This window comes from Passer domesticus, chromosome 5 (assembly GCF_036417665.1).
Source record: "Passer domesticus isolate bPasDom1 chromosome 5, bPasDom1.hap1, whole genome shotgun sequence".
In the NCBI taxonomy this organism is placed as follows: Eukaryota; Metazoa; Chordata; class Aves; order Passeriformes; family Passeridae; genus Passer; species Passer domesticus.
The window spans coordinates 26,997,833-27,015,855 of NC_087478.1; the positions used below are offsets into that span (position 1 = coordinate 26,997,833).

General features: G+C 38.6%; 1 protein-coding gene across 1 annotated transcript in view; it reads left to right on the forward strand.

Annotated features, from left to right (window-relative positions):
* The window catches only part of CNTN1 (contactin 1), a 209,199-nt gene that overhangs the window by 129,003 nt on the left and 62,173 nt on the right, over positions 1-18,023 (forward strand). Inside the window, exons 3-5 of the mRNA XM_064422452.1 lie at positions 4,626-4,758; positions 14,308-14,437; positions 17,049-17,221. Of these exons, the coding sequence (XP_064278522.1) occupies positions 4,644-4,758; positions 14,308-14,437; positions 17,049-17,221 (418 nt within the window). The 5' untranslated portion in view covers positions 4,626-4,643. The remainder of the gene's footprint in view (positions 1-4,625; positions 4,759-14,307; positions 14,438-17,048; positions 17,222-18,023) is intronic.

Sequence of the window (18,023 nt, forward strand, 5' to 3'; positions counted from 1 at the left end):
AAGTTACTTATCATAGAAGAAAATGTCAACTCTGTTAAGAAAATAAAGATGAGGAGCAATTACATGCTTACAAAAATCACTGAAAGAGTCTGAAGTAAAAACAAATACAAAACACTGATTAGGCTGAAGTATTGTGTGACTCCTAAAAGACTTTGATTATAACTTGCCACTGTGTTAATTTGCGAGTGAATGATTGCAATTATATATATTCATTTTTTGAAAAAGGGTAGAGAGCCACATATTTCTTCTAGATCGTTGTATCTATTTACAGTCTAATCTGGACAGAATCTCTACCAATTCTAAAACTTGAATGTCTATAATTATCATAATATACCAGGAAATGAGGATCATAACAAGCATCTTGATTTACCTATTCTAGTTAAGTGTACCATGCCAGAGCTCCTAAACACTTTCTTCTACCCCCTTTCTTCCCCTTCAGCACTTGGGGCTCCTAACTGGAGCCTGGAGTGGATGTCAGGGGCTGATGCAGTAATCATGCTGCTCCCATACTGAAAGCCTTGACAAGCGAGGTTCAGGAAGGCTCTTCCATGGTAAATGTCGAGATTTACTGACAGAGGCAACTGGTGATTCTCATACACCTTTATCTACCTGTTTGTCCTTCACTTTCCCTCTCTGCCTTCTTTTCTACCAGCCCTTTTGGGTTGGTTTATTGCTTCCATCTTCCCACAGATCCTACATGTCCCACATGGCATTCCTTCCCTCTGCAGTGTTGAGATCTTTTCTGTCTCCCCTTCAACATCCCCTGCTGTTGCTCTGCTGTCCCTTGTCTATCCCTATCCCTTCTTGATTTCAAATCTGGTAGATTATGTACCTTGTTTCTGCTGCCTTTGATCTTGGAAATCTTTATTCAACTGACTTCAACTACCTTCTGTTTGTAATTTCGTTTTGTGTCTGCCCTATAAATGCTTTATGTCCTTGCAAAACAATGATGTCATTTGCATATTTGAATTTAGCAGGGAAGTGATGGAAAACACTGTCTGCTTCCATAGCTGTAAAAGAGGTGTCTTTTTTCTAAAATAAATGCCAAAGTGCACTGAAGATCTGAAGAAAGCTACACAGGATATGGCAGAAAATGTAGACATTTTCTTAAAGTGCATTTTGGGAGATAAAGAATCCTTACAATTGGATACTGTAGAGAGACAGGTTTATCCTTGTGTCCTGAGAGCACCTCTCATCCCAATGAAGCATCACGAGGCACTGCAAGCCTCCAGAAGCACTCTGGCAGGTCCCTGTGTTCAAAATTCAACATGCTTCTCATTCAGCATCCAATGCCCCAGTTTTTTCCACCTCCTTTGGGGATTGCACTCCAGACAGCTCACAAGGACTTCTTTTTTTTTTTTTGAATCTAGCAAAGGCACTGTAGTGGTGACTGGTTCTTTTGGGAAATGGTACAGTTGAAAGGGACCTAAATGTGTTAATGAACATTAGTTAGTAACTAAACATGGCATGGTTGCATTTAAATGCCTCCTCATTTTAATATATATTTTTAAAGTGCCTTACTTGTTTTCTGAAATTTTGGTGGTTTGTTTGGAAGAAGAAGGATAGTGTACTCTGCAGACTGAAGGACATATCTCTAGGCATGTAGTCACTCTGCTTTTTCAGAGGAGAAAAGTAACTCGGATGTTCATTGGTTCAGGAATGATTTTTAATTAGGCAGCAATATCCCTCTCACTCTGCAAAGAAAAAAGGTTGAGAGCTGTAGAGCAAAAGTAGATTGTGCTGCCTGAGCACTGCAGCCCACTGTGGCATCAGTGCTGCTACCTCAGATAGGCTGGGATGACTCCTTGGGCAGCTGGGGGTAACACAGCTCCACCACCTGACACACACAGCAATAACCTGTGTGCTGTCTCATCTCATAGCAGCCAGTTCTGCCAAAATTCAGCCGAGCGATGCGAAACAGCTTCTCACCCACAAGCTGAGATGAATCAGGAGGGACGGCTGTGCTATATATATACAGAACCCACTCAGCCGAAAAAAGTGAGAGGAGGGGAAGGATTTAAATCCTGGCAGGGTGGATATTTTTGTCTCTGAATAAAATGAAGTATTTATAGCATTTACTGACACAATTCTTATTTACTGCAATTGGAGCCATTGTTCAAACTGTTTTGGTTTTTTTTCTGAGCCAGCAAAAAGGGATTTTTGGGGAACTAGAGGACATTGTATCTTTCCAAAATCTACACCTAAATTCTGCTGGAGAGAGGGAGGAGGGATCTTCCATCTCTGACTATAATGTCAGAGAACACAGTGCTCTTAACAGTCTCCTCTATCAATACACTTGAACACAGTTATTATCATCATGAGCTGCTGTGTAATTACCGTTGTTCCCTAAAGAGTTCCTGTTTCTTCGCTATTTGATTATGTGCATTATTTCAGCATAACTATGCAATTTATTCATGTCATGTGGAAACAAATGTTTCAGGCAAGGCTGTGTCATATCACAAGGATGTCATCGTCTGGGCATGGCTGCTGGAAGTGTATACAAAGTCATTTCTTGATCAGACCTACCACTGTCTTCTAGATGAATCATACAAACACAATAGTTCATACATTGCTCAAGGTGGATGCCTGAAATAGTTGTGTATGTCCTTTGTGTGACAGAATCTGAAGAAACTTTAGTGCCAGCAGAAGTGGGAAGGTAAAAACATTTGGTAAATCTTTCTCCTTGGATCCAGCTACAGTAAGCATATGTGTTTGTTGCCAATCTATGAGCCTTTTTCTAGGGAATATTTCTAAATAAATCTCACTTCTGAGGAATCACTATTTAACTCTTGCCTGTCATTTGCTGAGCACAGTTTTCATGTAACAACCATAATTGTAGGGTCATATATCTTTTAACTTCTTATTAAGGATTTATTTGCTTAAAAAAGGGGAAAAATGTGACATGCAACAGCTCCTGTAATTTCTGACCAGAAGATTTTCTTGTGATATTTCTTGTAATTTTCTTGCATGATGAGTTTATCAAAACACTCTTGAAACTGTGTTCTAAGGAAAGTTCACTGTTTGAGGCATGTTCAAATGATCATCTTAGCATTATTCTGAGAAAGAGGGGACAAGTAAAAGACCCCAATGGCCAAGACACATTTCTAGCCACCTCTGGGGGAGACAGGAGACACATCCACTGCAGCAGGCACATCTGGCAGCAGCTCAGATGAAAGGCTGTCTGTAATAAGGACAGGATTTATCCTGACCATACTCAGGGAGTCCAGTGTATTTGTACTTGTGCTTTGTAATTTAAAATTGCCTCTTTCTTGGTGTAGGAGGTGGAAAATAGCACAGTTTCAAAACAAGATTTAAAACATCTGGATTTTGGAAATGAATAATTTATTAAAAATTTTGATGTGGAAAGGGCAAGTATCATGGTAAATAGTGGGTATCATTGTCAGAGTCATCAATTCCTGGAATGGGAGGCTGGAAAGCAGCATTGAGACTACACCTTGCTAAAAATGACAATGTAATATTAGAATCATAGAATCATTTATGTTGGAAAAGACCTCTTGAGATCATTGAGCCCAGCTGCTAACCCAGAGCTGCTCAAGTCTACCACTAAATAATGTCCCTCATCTACAAGTAGTCTTTTTTTAGCATGCACCATGTTGTGGTATGCATATTACTGAAGGGTGTTTAAGTATGCATAAGCATATTTTATAATGAAATAGTAACAAAAGGAATATACTGAGGGGACTGGATGATATCAGCATGTGCCTGAGATATAGTATTCTGTCCGTGATAAACTGGAAGCCTTGCTTTGTGTGAAGTTCTTAATGAGTGCTAGAGCAAAACCAGTCAAGAAGCAAGAACAAGGTGTGATAGATATAAAGGATGTATTTATATATTCGTGACAAGAAATCCATCAAAAAAGCCTAGAGAATTGCACACTGCAAACATGATGACGCATTTCTCTAAAGAAATAGATAATAGTCCCCAGCAAGAAAAAACTAGCAAAATATTCTGATTGGAAGTAGTAAAGAATGTTACAGAAGTGTCTGAAAAATAATTTATAAAATCTTAGAATATTCACAAGAAGCTGCATGCTGTTTTGGCTTGGTTTTAGTATATATACAGGCAGAGTTGCTCCCATATGGAAAAGAGAAACCATTGAAAACAACATTGCAAAAATGATTATATTCAGTATTTAGAAGGAAACTCATGAAAAATATAACCACTTTTGTTGTGGTTATTAATTGTATATTAAAAGCTTAAAATGGTGATATAGTAGACAAAATAAATCTGAAAGAGATGCATGGACTTTAGTTTCACTGTAGTCTTTTTTTACAGACTTTGAAGTCACAAATTGAAATGTAGTACTTATTGAGATGGACAATAGAATCCAGAAGAGAAGTGTAAAAAAACGATGTTCAGTTTCAGCATTTATCATATTATACTATCACCAGAACATCTGAGTACTCTGAAACAGAGTGCTCTCTGAATAATAGATATAATTAATTTGATCCAGAAATTCTGATGATGCATTTATTATTCAAAAGATTCTCTCCTATATTAACTCTTAAGTATTCAGTTTAGTCACATCATCTACCAGGCCAATTGCGACATTAGATAAAAGCTTATGTCAGAGTTATTGACTCTCTCTTCTTTTTCTGTAACAGACATTCTTAGTTCTCTGAATGATGGTACTGAAGTGCACCATTCCTTTTGAGATAATGGCTGAACAGAAGATAACCATTTGGTTTTTCATCTATCATCTTATTACACCCTGTTTTGTCTACTCCCTGGCAGCAGGTAAGATGATCTCCTGTGTTAATTCCTTAAAGTAATTGCTGTTAGTTCTATGTGTTTCAAGGACAATTAGAATGTTTTTGTGGCTTTAATTTATTTGTGCTGATACAACAGATTACTAAACGTGAACAATGAAGCTGGCAGGAAACATATTTATTAGAATGGCTGCCATAATAAAAAGTTTGAAAAAAGACAGATCGGGACTTTAAATTTGGTGTTGTCTAATTTGATATTTGAATAAAATCTTCCTCTAGGTTATAAAATGTATATCAATTGTCTGTTGTGCACAGATGATCAACATGTTTAGAATAACGAAAACCAAAATTATATATTATTGACACCATCTGAAATTCATAATTTTTCACATTATGCATCTGAAAGCCCGGTGTAGTGTAGTTTTTCTTAAGACAGTGGGGTAGTTCTGTATGTTCTGATTTCAATTTTTTATTTAAATTTATAATTTTCTTTTCATAAATAGAGGAATAGAGGTGGGGCCATAAATAATAAAGTGTTCTGAAGTCATATTTCTAGCATCTGCATTTAGAGAAATGTTTGCAATTGAAATTTTAGTTCCATTTTAAGAGATAGAGGGTGCTTTGTGAAAAGGCAAAATTCCAGTTATTCCAAACAACTCTGAGACTTGTAAAGCTTGTTTCAGATTTCCATGCCAATTTAAATGAGTGCTGGGTTTTAGTTGCTGGGATGAATTTTTCTGTTAGCATAAACACAGCATGCACAAAATATTGACCAATATTTGAAAAGTGCAAACATTGTGTACTAATGTTTTCGTTAATTTCAAGGTAGGCTTTAGATCCTTCCCTAATTTGATGGTCACAGACTTGTGTAATCTGGGATATCATTTCAGGCATTGCCTCGATTTCCCTACCATGAGACCATATTCCTTATTACTGAGTCAAAAAATCTGATATATGCTTGATGGAAGCTCATTGCCTTTAAGAAATCAGTCCAGAGCCTGCAGGAATGATTTCTGGTTTAGCAGGAACATTATTCTGTGTTTTTGAATGGTGTTCTTTAGTCCACATCTGGGTTTGATGAAGGATTTACTGATGCCTAATAAAAATCAATACTTTCACATATATTTACTGTGTATTTCAAGAGTTTTTTTCTTTGTTAAGATATGAGGCTTGCTGATAGCACCAAAATTGAAACTTTAAACTCACCCAATTCAATACTGGGCTTTTCCTGAAAGAATAAAATAATAATAAAGGAAAGACTGTGAAGTGCTATCAGTAATATTACACATATGATTTTGCTCTGGACCTGTTGGCATCAAACAAAACAATCAGCTGCAGTAGCCAAACAAGTGCTGGACACTGGTTGATAAAAGGGGTGAGTCAATCAAGGAGAACAAATGTTCAGGTAATTTCTTGACAGGCAGGATTGACTTATTAATGTTATTGTGTATTCTGCACATCACATTTGTGCCTGTTAGCGAAAATAAACCTTGGCACCAGAATGTAGCTGCTGGCAAGTTCTGAGAATGGCATTGGAAGGTCGCGTGCTGTGAGGGTAACAACTAAGTGACATAGGAAGACCAGAGTGGGCTATCATGACACTGTGTGCAGCATGAGTGCACACTGTCATAGCAAGGCTCATTTGATCTCTCACTGGACTGTTGTTCTTGGCACTCTTAGTTCCCACAAACAAGATAGGAGCCATTGGTGTGAAGGATTGTGAATCCAAGGCAGGTTCAAATAGTGCTGTTACTGTTCAAACACATTTCCTAACTTACCTCTTATGGTATGGAATAAATACTTGCTTGCATTTTTCATCACAAGCCAAAGTTAAGATCTGTGACCATCTCTAAAGGTATGGCACCGCCCTCCAATGTGGAAGATTCCTAGTTCTACATAATCAGAGGGTGTTTGTTTCTGCCAGTGTATTATGCAAGGCTGAGTAGCGCACGAGCTCTCTGCTCCTGGACCTGCTCTACTTTGCATAAATCATTAGATCATTAAATTCGCATAAATCATTAAATAACCTTTTGAGTGGAAAGAAAATCTGCTTCTGTCATCTAGGGTTTATGGCACCCATCTAGGTTGTATAAATCTGTTGTTGCAGTCTTTGCTCAGCCCCACCACTTGAATCTTGCTGGAGGGTTTCTTATTTCCAGTGGGTTTGAGAAATGCTGGCAGTCAGTCTTAATTGTCTTGAATGTATTTCTTGGCAATGAAAATTCCATTGTATCCAAAAAATATTTATCTGAAGTAACCAAGATGAAATATAACAGGTTGCTTTAAAGTGTTCTCAGTGTATTTAAAAATTGAAAGATACTGAAGTGAAAAAAGGAGCCCAAGTAGCGTGATCAAGTCAAGTTCTAGGAGGTCTTTCACACAGGATGTTATCAAGGGAAATGCTGGCAATGTCAACAGTAATGGAGGATGTGTAAACTGGGGACAGTTTTTGAGTAAAGATGATTTTCTCATTAAAATAGCAAGACAGTCCAAGTTCCAGAGTGAAGAGGCAAGGTAACTGGAAGCAGATATTGAAAGCAGAGTACTTAAGAAGTTGTATTAGCCCTTTTAGCAAAACACACTTTCTCTGGAAGTATATTTGTCTCCTCTTGCTTTCTGTGCTGCTGGATCCACAGTTCTAGGTGGTTCTATTCTGTAAATTGCCTTTGGCAAGCTCATCTGTGACTCTGTAGTCTAGGTTTTTGCAATTCATGCTTCCTAAACAGACCTACTATTATATTAACTGCTCTGGAGCCAGGAAGGTGATAGCTTGCAGATACATATTTTTGAGATGTCTCACCCTATGGGTGTCCCCAAGTTTAAAGATAATCAGCCAAAAAAACTGAATTAATGTATTTGACTGAGCATTGAGAGCCTTCAGACTGTAACAGCTAGAAGTATTTGGGAAACAGAGAGCTAGCAACCTGAAGGTGCACTGCCTTGAGATGTTCAGAATTGGGCCTGAAGTGATGACAGGTATTCTGAGATGCGAAAAGCTGAGGGTTTTATTTGTTTTAAAATTGATCTTTTTTTCACTGCGGGAAATTCTAAAAAAATTCCCCGAAGTGAAATATATATGTTTTTAGAATTTTAGACTTTGCTTTGGAGCAAATACCTTGATTTTTTAGCCAGTTCTGTTTTGTGGTAATTAAAGACAGAAATTGAGAACTCTTGCATTGACTGGACATTTCTTATCAGTGATGAATATGCACTTATTTAACTGAGGGGAAGCAAAAATTTTATGAATCAGTGTGACAGAGGTATAGGCAGAGATCATCGTCTGCAATGAGACAGGAGCAGTATTTATTTTCCAGGTAAATAAGTGCTTGAAATGTAGTCTTGCAGATATAAACTGGTGAAAAAGCCATAAATAATTCAGTCTTCCACTTACTGATAGAACAGTTGTTACAAGAGTTGCTTTTCAGAGTGCATTTTGAGTAGTGCAAGGCAAATGAAAGCAGCAAATCACACCTCAGGGAACATGTCAGTGATTGTCAGTCCACTGCCAAAAAAGTTATTTCATGCCTATTACTGGTAATGTTTGACTTTTCTCCACTTCCCTCTGACATTTCTCCAACACACTTCCAAGTTGCCTTTGACTCCCCTTTAGATTCCTGTTGCTAAGTCTGAATTTCAAACTTTTCTGTCATCCTCTACTTCCCATGTAAATCAGTGAACTCAAGTGTGTCCTCACTTGGGATACTAATCTATCACCAAAAGAATTAAGACTGTTCTTCAGCTACAGCTTGTTTTGTTCTTCCAAAAGATCAAAAGCTGCAAAAGACCCTGTATTTTATTGTGCTTAATGAATAGAAGATTACATTTGGCAATGAAAGGAATCAATAGTGAAAAATGTCCTTCTGACAATAAGTTTTTAGTAAAGTGTTCTACTTTTTACCTTGGGATTTGATAGTCCATAGCCAGACAGTATCTGAGTTTGGGTCATATCATGCCTCAGAAGGCAGATTGTCAGTCTAGTAGACTGTCCCGAATTGTGCAAAATGAGGCAATAGTCCAGGGGTAAAAATGTCAAAACCCTTCTGCTTTTTAAGCAACTAAATTTCCAAAAATCACTATGAACTGAAACTTCAGAGAAGGCTGGTAAAGCAAGAAAGCCAGTAAGATGTAGAGCCTCTCAGTGCAATACAAATATTTTGAGGAGTACATGGGAATGCTGTTAGACAGCATGCTGAATTTCTGAGTGTGTTGCTGATATTTCATATGCACCAGGAAGGCTTGTGTGGGGAGATTGAACAGAATAACTGCTGCACTTCAGCTTCATCCACAATTTGCTTGTCACTGGCTTTCCCATGGGATCAACATGTTAGGCTCTTCAGTCACTTCTTAACTTAATTTTTTAGGTGGTTCTTCCTTAAAAATCCAAATATTGAATAGGCAAATGGGAATATGTTTAAAATACAATTATTAGTATTGGATGGCATTCCTCTTGGCATTATGAGAAGACAAGAAAACTGTACTCTGTTAGGCACAAGTGGTGAAACTTGCTCTGTCAGGGGCTGGAGCTTTTCATACTTGAAACTTGTTCTAAAGGAGAAACTATGTCATTAACTATGGGGCTATTCAATGTCCTCACTGGCACATAGGAAATAGAAGCAATTTTCCTGCTCCTTTGAGTCCAGAAAAATAGAGGCAGCCTTCCCAAAGACATTATTAGTCTTTCATATAAAATGAAGTGGGAGTGCTGGAATGGTTACCTTTTCTGTTTGAGTGCTGACTGGCTCTTGGAAAATTATTTGCCTTTAGCATGTTGATGATGTACACTTACCTTCTCTTCTCCATCATGGTGATGCTACGTTATGAATTTTTTCCACATGAACACATTACTGCTTCAACACATAAGCTTCCCATGAATGCCAAGTACAAGTTTTCCCACATGATTTAGAGAAGTAAAAAAACAATCCCCCCAAACCTTAAATTATTCATGCTTGGACATTTTCCAGAACAGTAAGTTCAAAAAGGCATTTCTGAACTGGGGGCTAGAATCTACATTATTTAAAGCTTTTTATCACAACATACAGAATTATTCACATTTTCTAAAGAGAGATAATAATTTTCTTACAAAAAAAGAAGTGGATGAATATACTTAATGCCTGTTTACCTTGTCTGGCTTGTTGCTGCTTGGATCTTAGAAGACCATTTCATGCTACTGCTGAGTGTCTGACATTCATAAATAAATAATCATAATGTGTTTGGTGGTCACAGTGCTCACAGATGTGGAAGTGCCATTTTATGTTCCTGCATGCCTACTAGAGATACTTTGGCTCATTCTCAGACCATCTTGTTTTGAGCATGAGCTTCTCAGACACGGGTAGGTCCTCATTTCTCTGACATATTGAAAACAGTAGATCTACTTCTAATTATCAAAGGTGTCTGGTCTTGCAAGGCTAATGCAGAACCTGACAACTTAGTTAAACTGATAATGAATGACTGACTCCAAGGCTCTTATGTGCAGTATCCTTTAGCACTCAAGGTTAATCTAGCCATGCACCATGTCAACAGATCTTTGTCCCTCTCTTATGTTAAAATATGTAAGTGGATACAACACTTTCAGATAGATCAATACTCAGCCCAACGACTGTCTCAGGCAGGCACTTTTGGTAGTGTAAAGTGCCAGGGAAATAGATAGGTGGACAGGAAACAGAAAGAGAAGGAGAAGACTGATTAGAAAATGTCACTTGGAGAATGAGTGATACAACCACCTTCCAGAGGGAAAGATTCTTATATAGGATCCATAATCTCATCAGTTGAGGAAAGATTTTCTTGACGTTTGCACAGACTTTCTAATACGTTTTAGCAATATTGAAAGGTGTGAGTCTTGTTTTCAGAACTCCCTGGATAATGCCTCTAATAGTCAGGTGATAGCTTCTACTCCATTTTAAAATACAAATCACAAGAAATTTACCCAAAACATAGAGCACCATTTGAGAGGTCAGACAGTCCATCCTCTTGTCTAAAGCAGGACCCCAACATAGGAATTGTGCTCTTCACCACATCCTCTGTTTGACTAATATATCCATTTTCTTCTTCTTTCTCTATTGTCTTTTTCATGTAGGCACAACTTCAGTGAGCTGATGCTTTTCCTTGTACTCTTTGTCTTCCCTTTGTCACTCTCCAAATTTTGTCCCACAGTCTTGGTACTTCACTTAAAATGTGAACATTTCTTGCAGATTCTTGCAGATCTTTTCACAGCCCTCTCCTCTCCTGTCCTGTCCTCTCCTGTCCTGTCCTCTCCTGTCCTCTCCTGTCCTGTCTTGTCCTGTCCTCTCCTGTCCTGTCCTCTCCTGTCCTGTCCTCTCCTGTCCTGTCCTCTCCTGTCCTGTCCTCTCCTCTCCTGTCCTCTCCTGTCCTCTCCTCTCCTGTCCTGTCCTCTCCTGTCCTGTCCTCTCCTGTCCTGTCCTCTCCTGTCCTGTCCTCTCCTGTCCTGTCCTCTCCTGTCCTGTCCTCTCCTGTCCTCTCCTGTCCTCTCCTGTCCTCTCCTGTCCTCTCCTGTCCTCTCCTCTCCTGTCCTCTCCTCTCCTGTCCTCTCCTGTCCTCTCCTCTCCTGTCCTCTCCTGTCCTCTCCTGTCCTCTCCTGTCCTCTCCTGTCCTCTCCTGTCCTCTCCTGTCCTCTCCTCTCCTGTCCTCTCCTCTCCTGTCCTCTCCTGTCCTCTCCTGTCCTCTCCTCTCCTGTCCTCTCCTCTCCTGTCCTCTCCTCTCCTCTCCTCTCCTGTCCTCTCCTCTCCTCTCCTCTCCTGTCCTCTCCTCTCCTCTCCTCTCCTCTCCTCTCCTCTCCTCTCCTCTCCTCTCCTCTCCTCTCCTCTCCTCTCCTCTCCTCTCCTCTCCTCTCCTCTCCTCTCCTCTCCTCTCCTCTCCTCTCCTCTCCTCTCCTCTCCTCTCCTCTCCTCTCCTCTCCTCTCCTCTCCTCTCCTCTCCTCTCCTCTCCTCTCCTCTCCTCTCCTCTCCTCTCCTCTCCTCTCCTCTCCTCTCCTCTCCTCTCCTCTCCTCTCCTCTCCTCTCCTCTCCTCTCCTCTCCTCTCCTCTCCTCTCCTCTCCTCTCCTCTCCTCTCCTCTCCTCTCCTCTCCTCTCCTCTCCTCTCCTCTCCTCTCCTCTCCTCTCCTCTCCTCTCCTCTCCTCTCCTCTCCTCTCCTCTCCCCTCCCCTCCCCTCCCCTCCCCTCCCCTCCCCTCCCCTCCCCTCTCCTTTCATATCACTGGTCCATGTGTGGTCTTGGGGCTGAGAATAAAAGGTTTATTGTTTGCCATACCTGAAATTCAGTGTGCACATCTTATCCTGTGCAGACAGACACCTGAAACCAGATTCATAATAGATTGCAGCAGAAGTGCCTTTATAAAGCAAATTTGATAGGTGTGAGAAGCAGGCGTTCACTCAGTATAATTAATAGTTCTGGCAGCATTAAAAATGCATGCCATGAAATGCCTAAGTGCTCTGCAACATCATTTGAGTCCTGAGATGAAGAGTCAGCTGCATATGATATGGGTATTTGCTGCTGGAGACTGTTGTTATTCTGTACTCATATTTAAGAACTGCACAGAACATGCCATCAGGTTTCTGGCTTGGCCATTCCAGTGTCTGAGCAAGTATGTGAATCTTGCCTCTTCAGTCTGAAATTAGTTCTTCTTTTGGTCTAGTAATATGTATATTTTTATACTGTGTTGTGCTTTAAGATATGAAAGAAAGCAGACCATTGTTCAAAAGCTCTGCCTTTCTAGCCGCTCTTCTTTGCTTCTTTGAAAGAATTCTCTTTACATGAATTAGTTTTTAAAAATTAAGTTGTCTGACTATCTGTCTCACAGTGTAACAGTGTCTTCTGTACCTGCTCCTCTCCTCAAGGGAAATGGTGACTTTTTTACCATTTACCATTGATTTGAAGTCAAAAGGGAAGTTGCTTTTTATCTGCAAACAGTTGTCTTCTAGTACTGTAATCCAGTGTCCATCTATGAATAGGGAATTTAAAAACAGTAAAAAAGATATCTGCAGAAAGCATATTTTATGTATATGTGGTATTTTTACACTGGTATTGTTCACATTCCTTAGGTATATAGTGAGATTCTTCTTTTACAGGATTCCTAAAAACTGTCCAATTTAGTCTAAAATGTTCTAGGACCAAAAACAGGACTTTTAAGGGCATGAGCACAAAGTCATCATTTGATTTAAGAACATTCATCTTTTACACTGCCAGTTTATTTACTGATCTGAGAAGATTTTAATTGAAGACATTCCAATTAAATTTTTATAGACAGCGCCGATACTATGGTAAAATGTTGGAATTTTTCAGTCTTTAACCATTGCTTTTGAAAATCATTTCCATCCTTAACCATTGCTTTTGATTTAAATTATTCAGCCATTTCTGAAGATCTTATTAGTTAAAGCTGTGTTTGTTTTGTTTGTTTCCTTTGTATTACAAGAGTCTTGCAGTCATTTTGCAAGTCTCTGGAATCTCTAGGATTTGAAGCAAGGCTCTGAACTTGAATGGAAAGTGAACCTGTTAGGAATCATGTATTCCTTTGTTCTCCCATGAATTTGCTTACAAGCATCCATACTGTTATTTCAGTCTCAGTAGAGACCTGTGAAAATTAGGCAACTGTGTTGTCTCAAAATTTTATCTATATGGAGCATCCACTGCCTCCTCACAGAGTCATTCTGTACCTAGGATGCATATTTTCACAGGAAAAAAACCCTGTTACATCCTGGATTTACTGAGAAGAATTTTCTCAATGCATTCCACCTTTGCTCTTAGTCTTGCTTCTTAGACTCCAGAGAGCAACCTTGTGTGCTTGAAGGAGATTAAGGAGAAGAGAATGCAGCAGAGGTGGGCTGAGCCTACCAACTTTACAGCAGCGTCTACAAATGAAGGCTAAAGATTTAAAAAATACAGGTTGTGTTCAAACCTGTTTTACATTTATTCACCTTTAAGTGCTTGACTTCACAAATTGATATTATTTTCAGTGTAAGACCTTTTAAAAATTGTATTTTGAAGTGTAGAAGCTAATACATACCTCACCTTCAAAGGAAGGACAGGTGTGATCTGGAAACAATGCCGTTTTCAGCTTTGACACCCAACATAAGGAGTTTTCTAGTCTGATGTAGTAAAGATTCTTTCTAAATACATAAAACCATTGGAGATTATTAAGCTATAAGATCAGGAATAACCACGGGTAGTTGTTTTGGATGTGGACCTTTTTGATTAGAATTTGTTGGTCTCTGTGAAGTAAGTTTGTCTCGCTGTATTTCTAAGGGACATATCTTCAGTTCCTGATTATCTCCACTTCTGGCTTAAGCAGTGACAAATAATTAATTTCATCAGAGAAGGCACACAAGGTAGTATTAGAGGAACAAAGTGAGTTACTTTGGTTCTCAGAAGGCAGGAGTCAGTGAAGGACAGACAGCACTTTTGTTAGCTGCACTGCTCCAGTTTTGCTGAAGCACATGGAATTTAACTTTGGCTGACTCACTATTTTGCCTTCACATTTTGATTCTTGAATGCGTGATGCAAATTTGTCTTCAGTTTGACTGCTAGTTTAAAAGTGATTAATTTGAAGCTCTATTCTGTTTTCAGAGGAAGGAAACAAAGGTTATGGACCTGTTTTTGAGGAGCAACCTATTGATACCATTTATCCAGAAGAATCTTCAGATGGACAAGTTTCAATGAACTGCAGAGCTCGAGCAGTTCCTTTTCCTACTTACAGGTAACATTTCCTGTTTTGGTTTTCAAATCTTGCATATTTTATTCAGCAGCTATTTCAGATTGTTTTATTAAATGACTGACTTGAAAGTTTGGAGTGAAATCTTCAAGGCAGGAAAACATGCAGAGATACACAGTTTTTGAGTAAGACTCAACCTTGATTTGATTTGATGTGCCAAAATGTCTAACCACTATTAAAAACAGTATATTGTGTTAAATATTTTCAGGTTTTGAAAGAAATATTGATCCATATGTAAATTTTTTTTAAAGAGACCTTTAAAAATAATTTAGAGGCTATCTTTCCAGCTTAGGCTGAGATTGGCAGAGATTTGAGTCTTTGTTCTTTTTGATTCAGAATGGCTTTTTTATTCTGTTTTGCTTTGAAAAGAGAAATACTGATTGTTGAACCTGGATATTTTACATCCCATGTTGGTTTTGCATCCTCTGTGTTGCAGGGCAGTTATCAAGAATGTGTCAGCTATGCTACTGAAGACATGAAAATCTTCATTCTGAAAAAACCATTTCAGCTAGTTTTAATACAGATTCCCACATGATGTCTTTCACAATAATTATATTACTGTAGAAAGCAATGCTTTTTTGTGCATTCATATGAGTTTGTCAGCCATTACCTGCTCATAGTGTGAAGAGAAATGTACTTATGATTATTAAGAGTGTAACTAAATTACAACCTGATCATGGGAAGAAAACTGCTGTAATTGCACTAAAGACAGACACAATATCTTGCCAGCAAAAGAGAGCCATTTCAGTAAATTACCCTATGAGCTGCCCCCACTACTCACTTACGTGTGTTCCCAGACTGGTTTCTAGAACAGAAAAACCAATCAAGTCCACTGGCTATTATTACAATCTCTGTCAGTGTTGTGGTGAACTATGGTATTCCTCCATCAAAACAGCTTACTTCATCTTCATTGCCACTTTTAAAAATATGCTAACAGGTTGTTTGCTTGTACAGAACCACCGTTTGAATATGACATTTGGTTGCACTTACTTCCTCTTGCCATGCTTGGAAAGTGTGGAGAGATTACATATGTTAAGATTTGATACCATTTGCTGTAATTCCCCATCCCTTCCAGTTGGTCCAGAGACTCCCCCAGCTCTGTCTGCAAGACTGTAAACACACCATGATTACAGGTTCTAAATAAATTTTGACATTCTTCTTTATCTATTGCAGGCTCAGCAAAATCTGAACTAGCAAAAACACTCTCAAAGAATTGCATTGCACCTCCAGAACTTCTCTGTCTAGGAGCAGATCTGACAATTAGCGCTGATAGGTGATGAGATGATAATTGCAGTACAGAACAAGGCCACTTTTCTTATTTCCTGACACATTATTTTTAGTATACCTCAATATGTTATCTTCATCTCAGCCCTCTACCAGTTATTGAGTCAAAATTCTTCTATCTTGAAAGTAAATAAGTCCTTCCTGCCATTTTCATTGCAGAATGAGCTGTCCTCAGGACATTTATACCTAGATATTTCTGATTAGAGGATATATTTATTTTTTTCTAGCAATGACATATAGTATGTCTTACAGGACTGAAGTGATACCTCTAGAACTCTATAAGATCAAAATGCTATTTGCTGCATCTTTAAAATTCTTCTATTTCATAAGATTTTGGTTTGGTTTTGGTTGTTTTTGGGTTTTTTTCCTATGACAATAGCAAGTTCCACTTCCAAATGAGAACTCTTCATATTTTGGTACATCTTCAATAGTGAATGAACAGGTGGTGTGTGTATTATATTGTCAAATATTAATGCCTAACCTTACCTTATGAAAAAAGAAAATACTTATGCAGAAATAATTTTATGATCTTTAAATGTAATTATGTTGCATCTTTGCTATTTGTGCATAGAAACCCGGCAGTTCCTTTCTAAGGTACAAGGCTCCCTCTTGTGGACACTGTAATGGACACAAATATAAATCACGAGTACTGGTACCCACTCCGTGTTTTTTAACACTTCTTAAAATAAGTAGAAATTGGTCAGAACTGGGCCAGCAGTTTCTCGCCTAATCCCTCAAGTGAAATTTGCAGTAATTCAGTGAATTGGCCGTGGGGTTTTACCATAACTAAGGGAAGAGTGTCCAGCAATTTACTGAAGCAATAGTAGGTAGGTCTTTTATGAAGGATGCCACAGTTTTTGCACTGACTTTACTGGCACGTAATGTTTTATAAAACATTTTCATTACCTGCAGCAGGTTTTAAAAAGTATCTTATTACCCTATACTTTAAAAGTGCAGAGGGAATATATTTTTATCTAATCTAGCTTTAGATATTTATTTGAGATAAGTGTAAAATCCATGTGTTTGGTGACTGGCTAGCTCATTCACATCCAGCTCAAGCATCTCTTACTGCTTGGCCAGCAACTTTGTGTTAACAAACTATGTCATTTCTCTAAGAGGGAAGAACTGACACTGTTATGTTTAAAAGACCTCTGGAGTTCAAATCTGTTTCTCTTGCTGACAGAGAACTTAAAACTTGTATAGAAGTATATTAATAACTTCCAGCATAGTTTTTCAGAATTTTTCACATAATTTTTCTTACCAGGTTTGCTTTTTGGGGCCAATCTTACATCTTGTTTTTCTTTTTTAATAGGTGGAAACTCAACAACTGGGATATTGATTTAACAAAGGAGCGCTACAGTATGGTCGGAGGAAGACTTGTTATCAATAATCCAGAGAAATCAAGGGATGCTGGAAAATATGTCTGTGTAGTGTCAAATATCTTTGGAACTGTCAGAAGCAGTGAAGCCACTCTGAGTTTTGGATGTAAGCTGTTGTTTATGTCAGAATATAGAAAAATTATGGTTGGCTGTGAATGCCAATGTTTTGCACTTCAGTGTATTCTGCTAACGTGTGCTGTATCTGTACTGCTCTGTAAAAACAGTATCTTCAGTGCCTTAGTCTGCAAAGATTGACACAAAATAAATTTGTAAGCATTTTATATTCTTTAGCATTCAGCTGACATAACATAACAGCCTTTCCAGTGAGTTATTGTTAAATTATTAATTGAAGAGACTCATGGAGCCAGATCTGGAGATAATAATGTCCAGACTCCTTTAAAATCATGGTAGGACCTGAGGGGAAATAGTCACAGAAGAAAGACTTGAGTGGGGGCATATGGTGATGAGGTGCAGTGCAAGCACAACTGCAGGAGGAAGGTACAGCGCTTGCTAGTAAAGTATGCCCCAACTCCTAGGCTACAGTGAAAAAACCCTGCTGGGGGAAATTTCTGTCAACTTCTGACAGTCATGAGCTAGTCTTGAGAAGACATGTACATGTGCAGACCTGCATATCACCAAATACATGAATTGCAAAAAATTGATGTACTGCATGAAGAATAAGGCAAAATTTTATGGACTTAAGACAGCGTTTGGGATTTATGTTTTATTTTGACTTAAGCTGCCTTTTTCCAGATATTTTTTAAGATTAGAGGGCACAAAAATGAATCCAAAAAAAAGGGATCCAATCTAACTGGGGTCCATTCACAAAGCCCTAGGTGCCCTGACACTAAGGGTTTGGAGCCCCTCTTGTCTTTAACTAGCCTCCATAAGCAGAATTCATTCCTTAC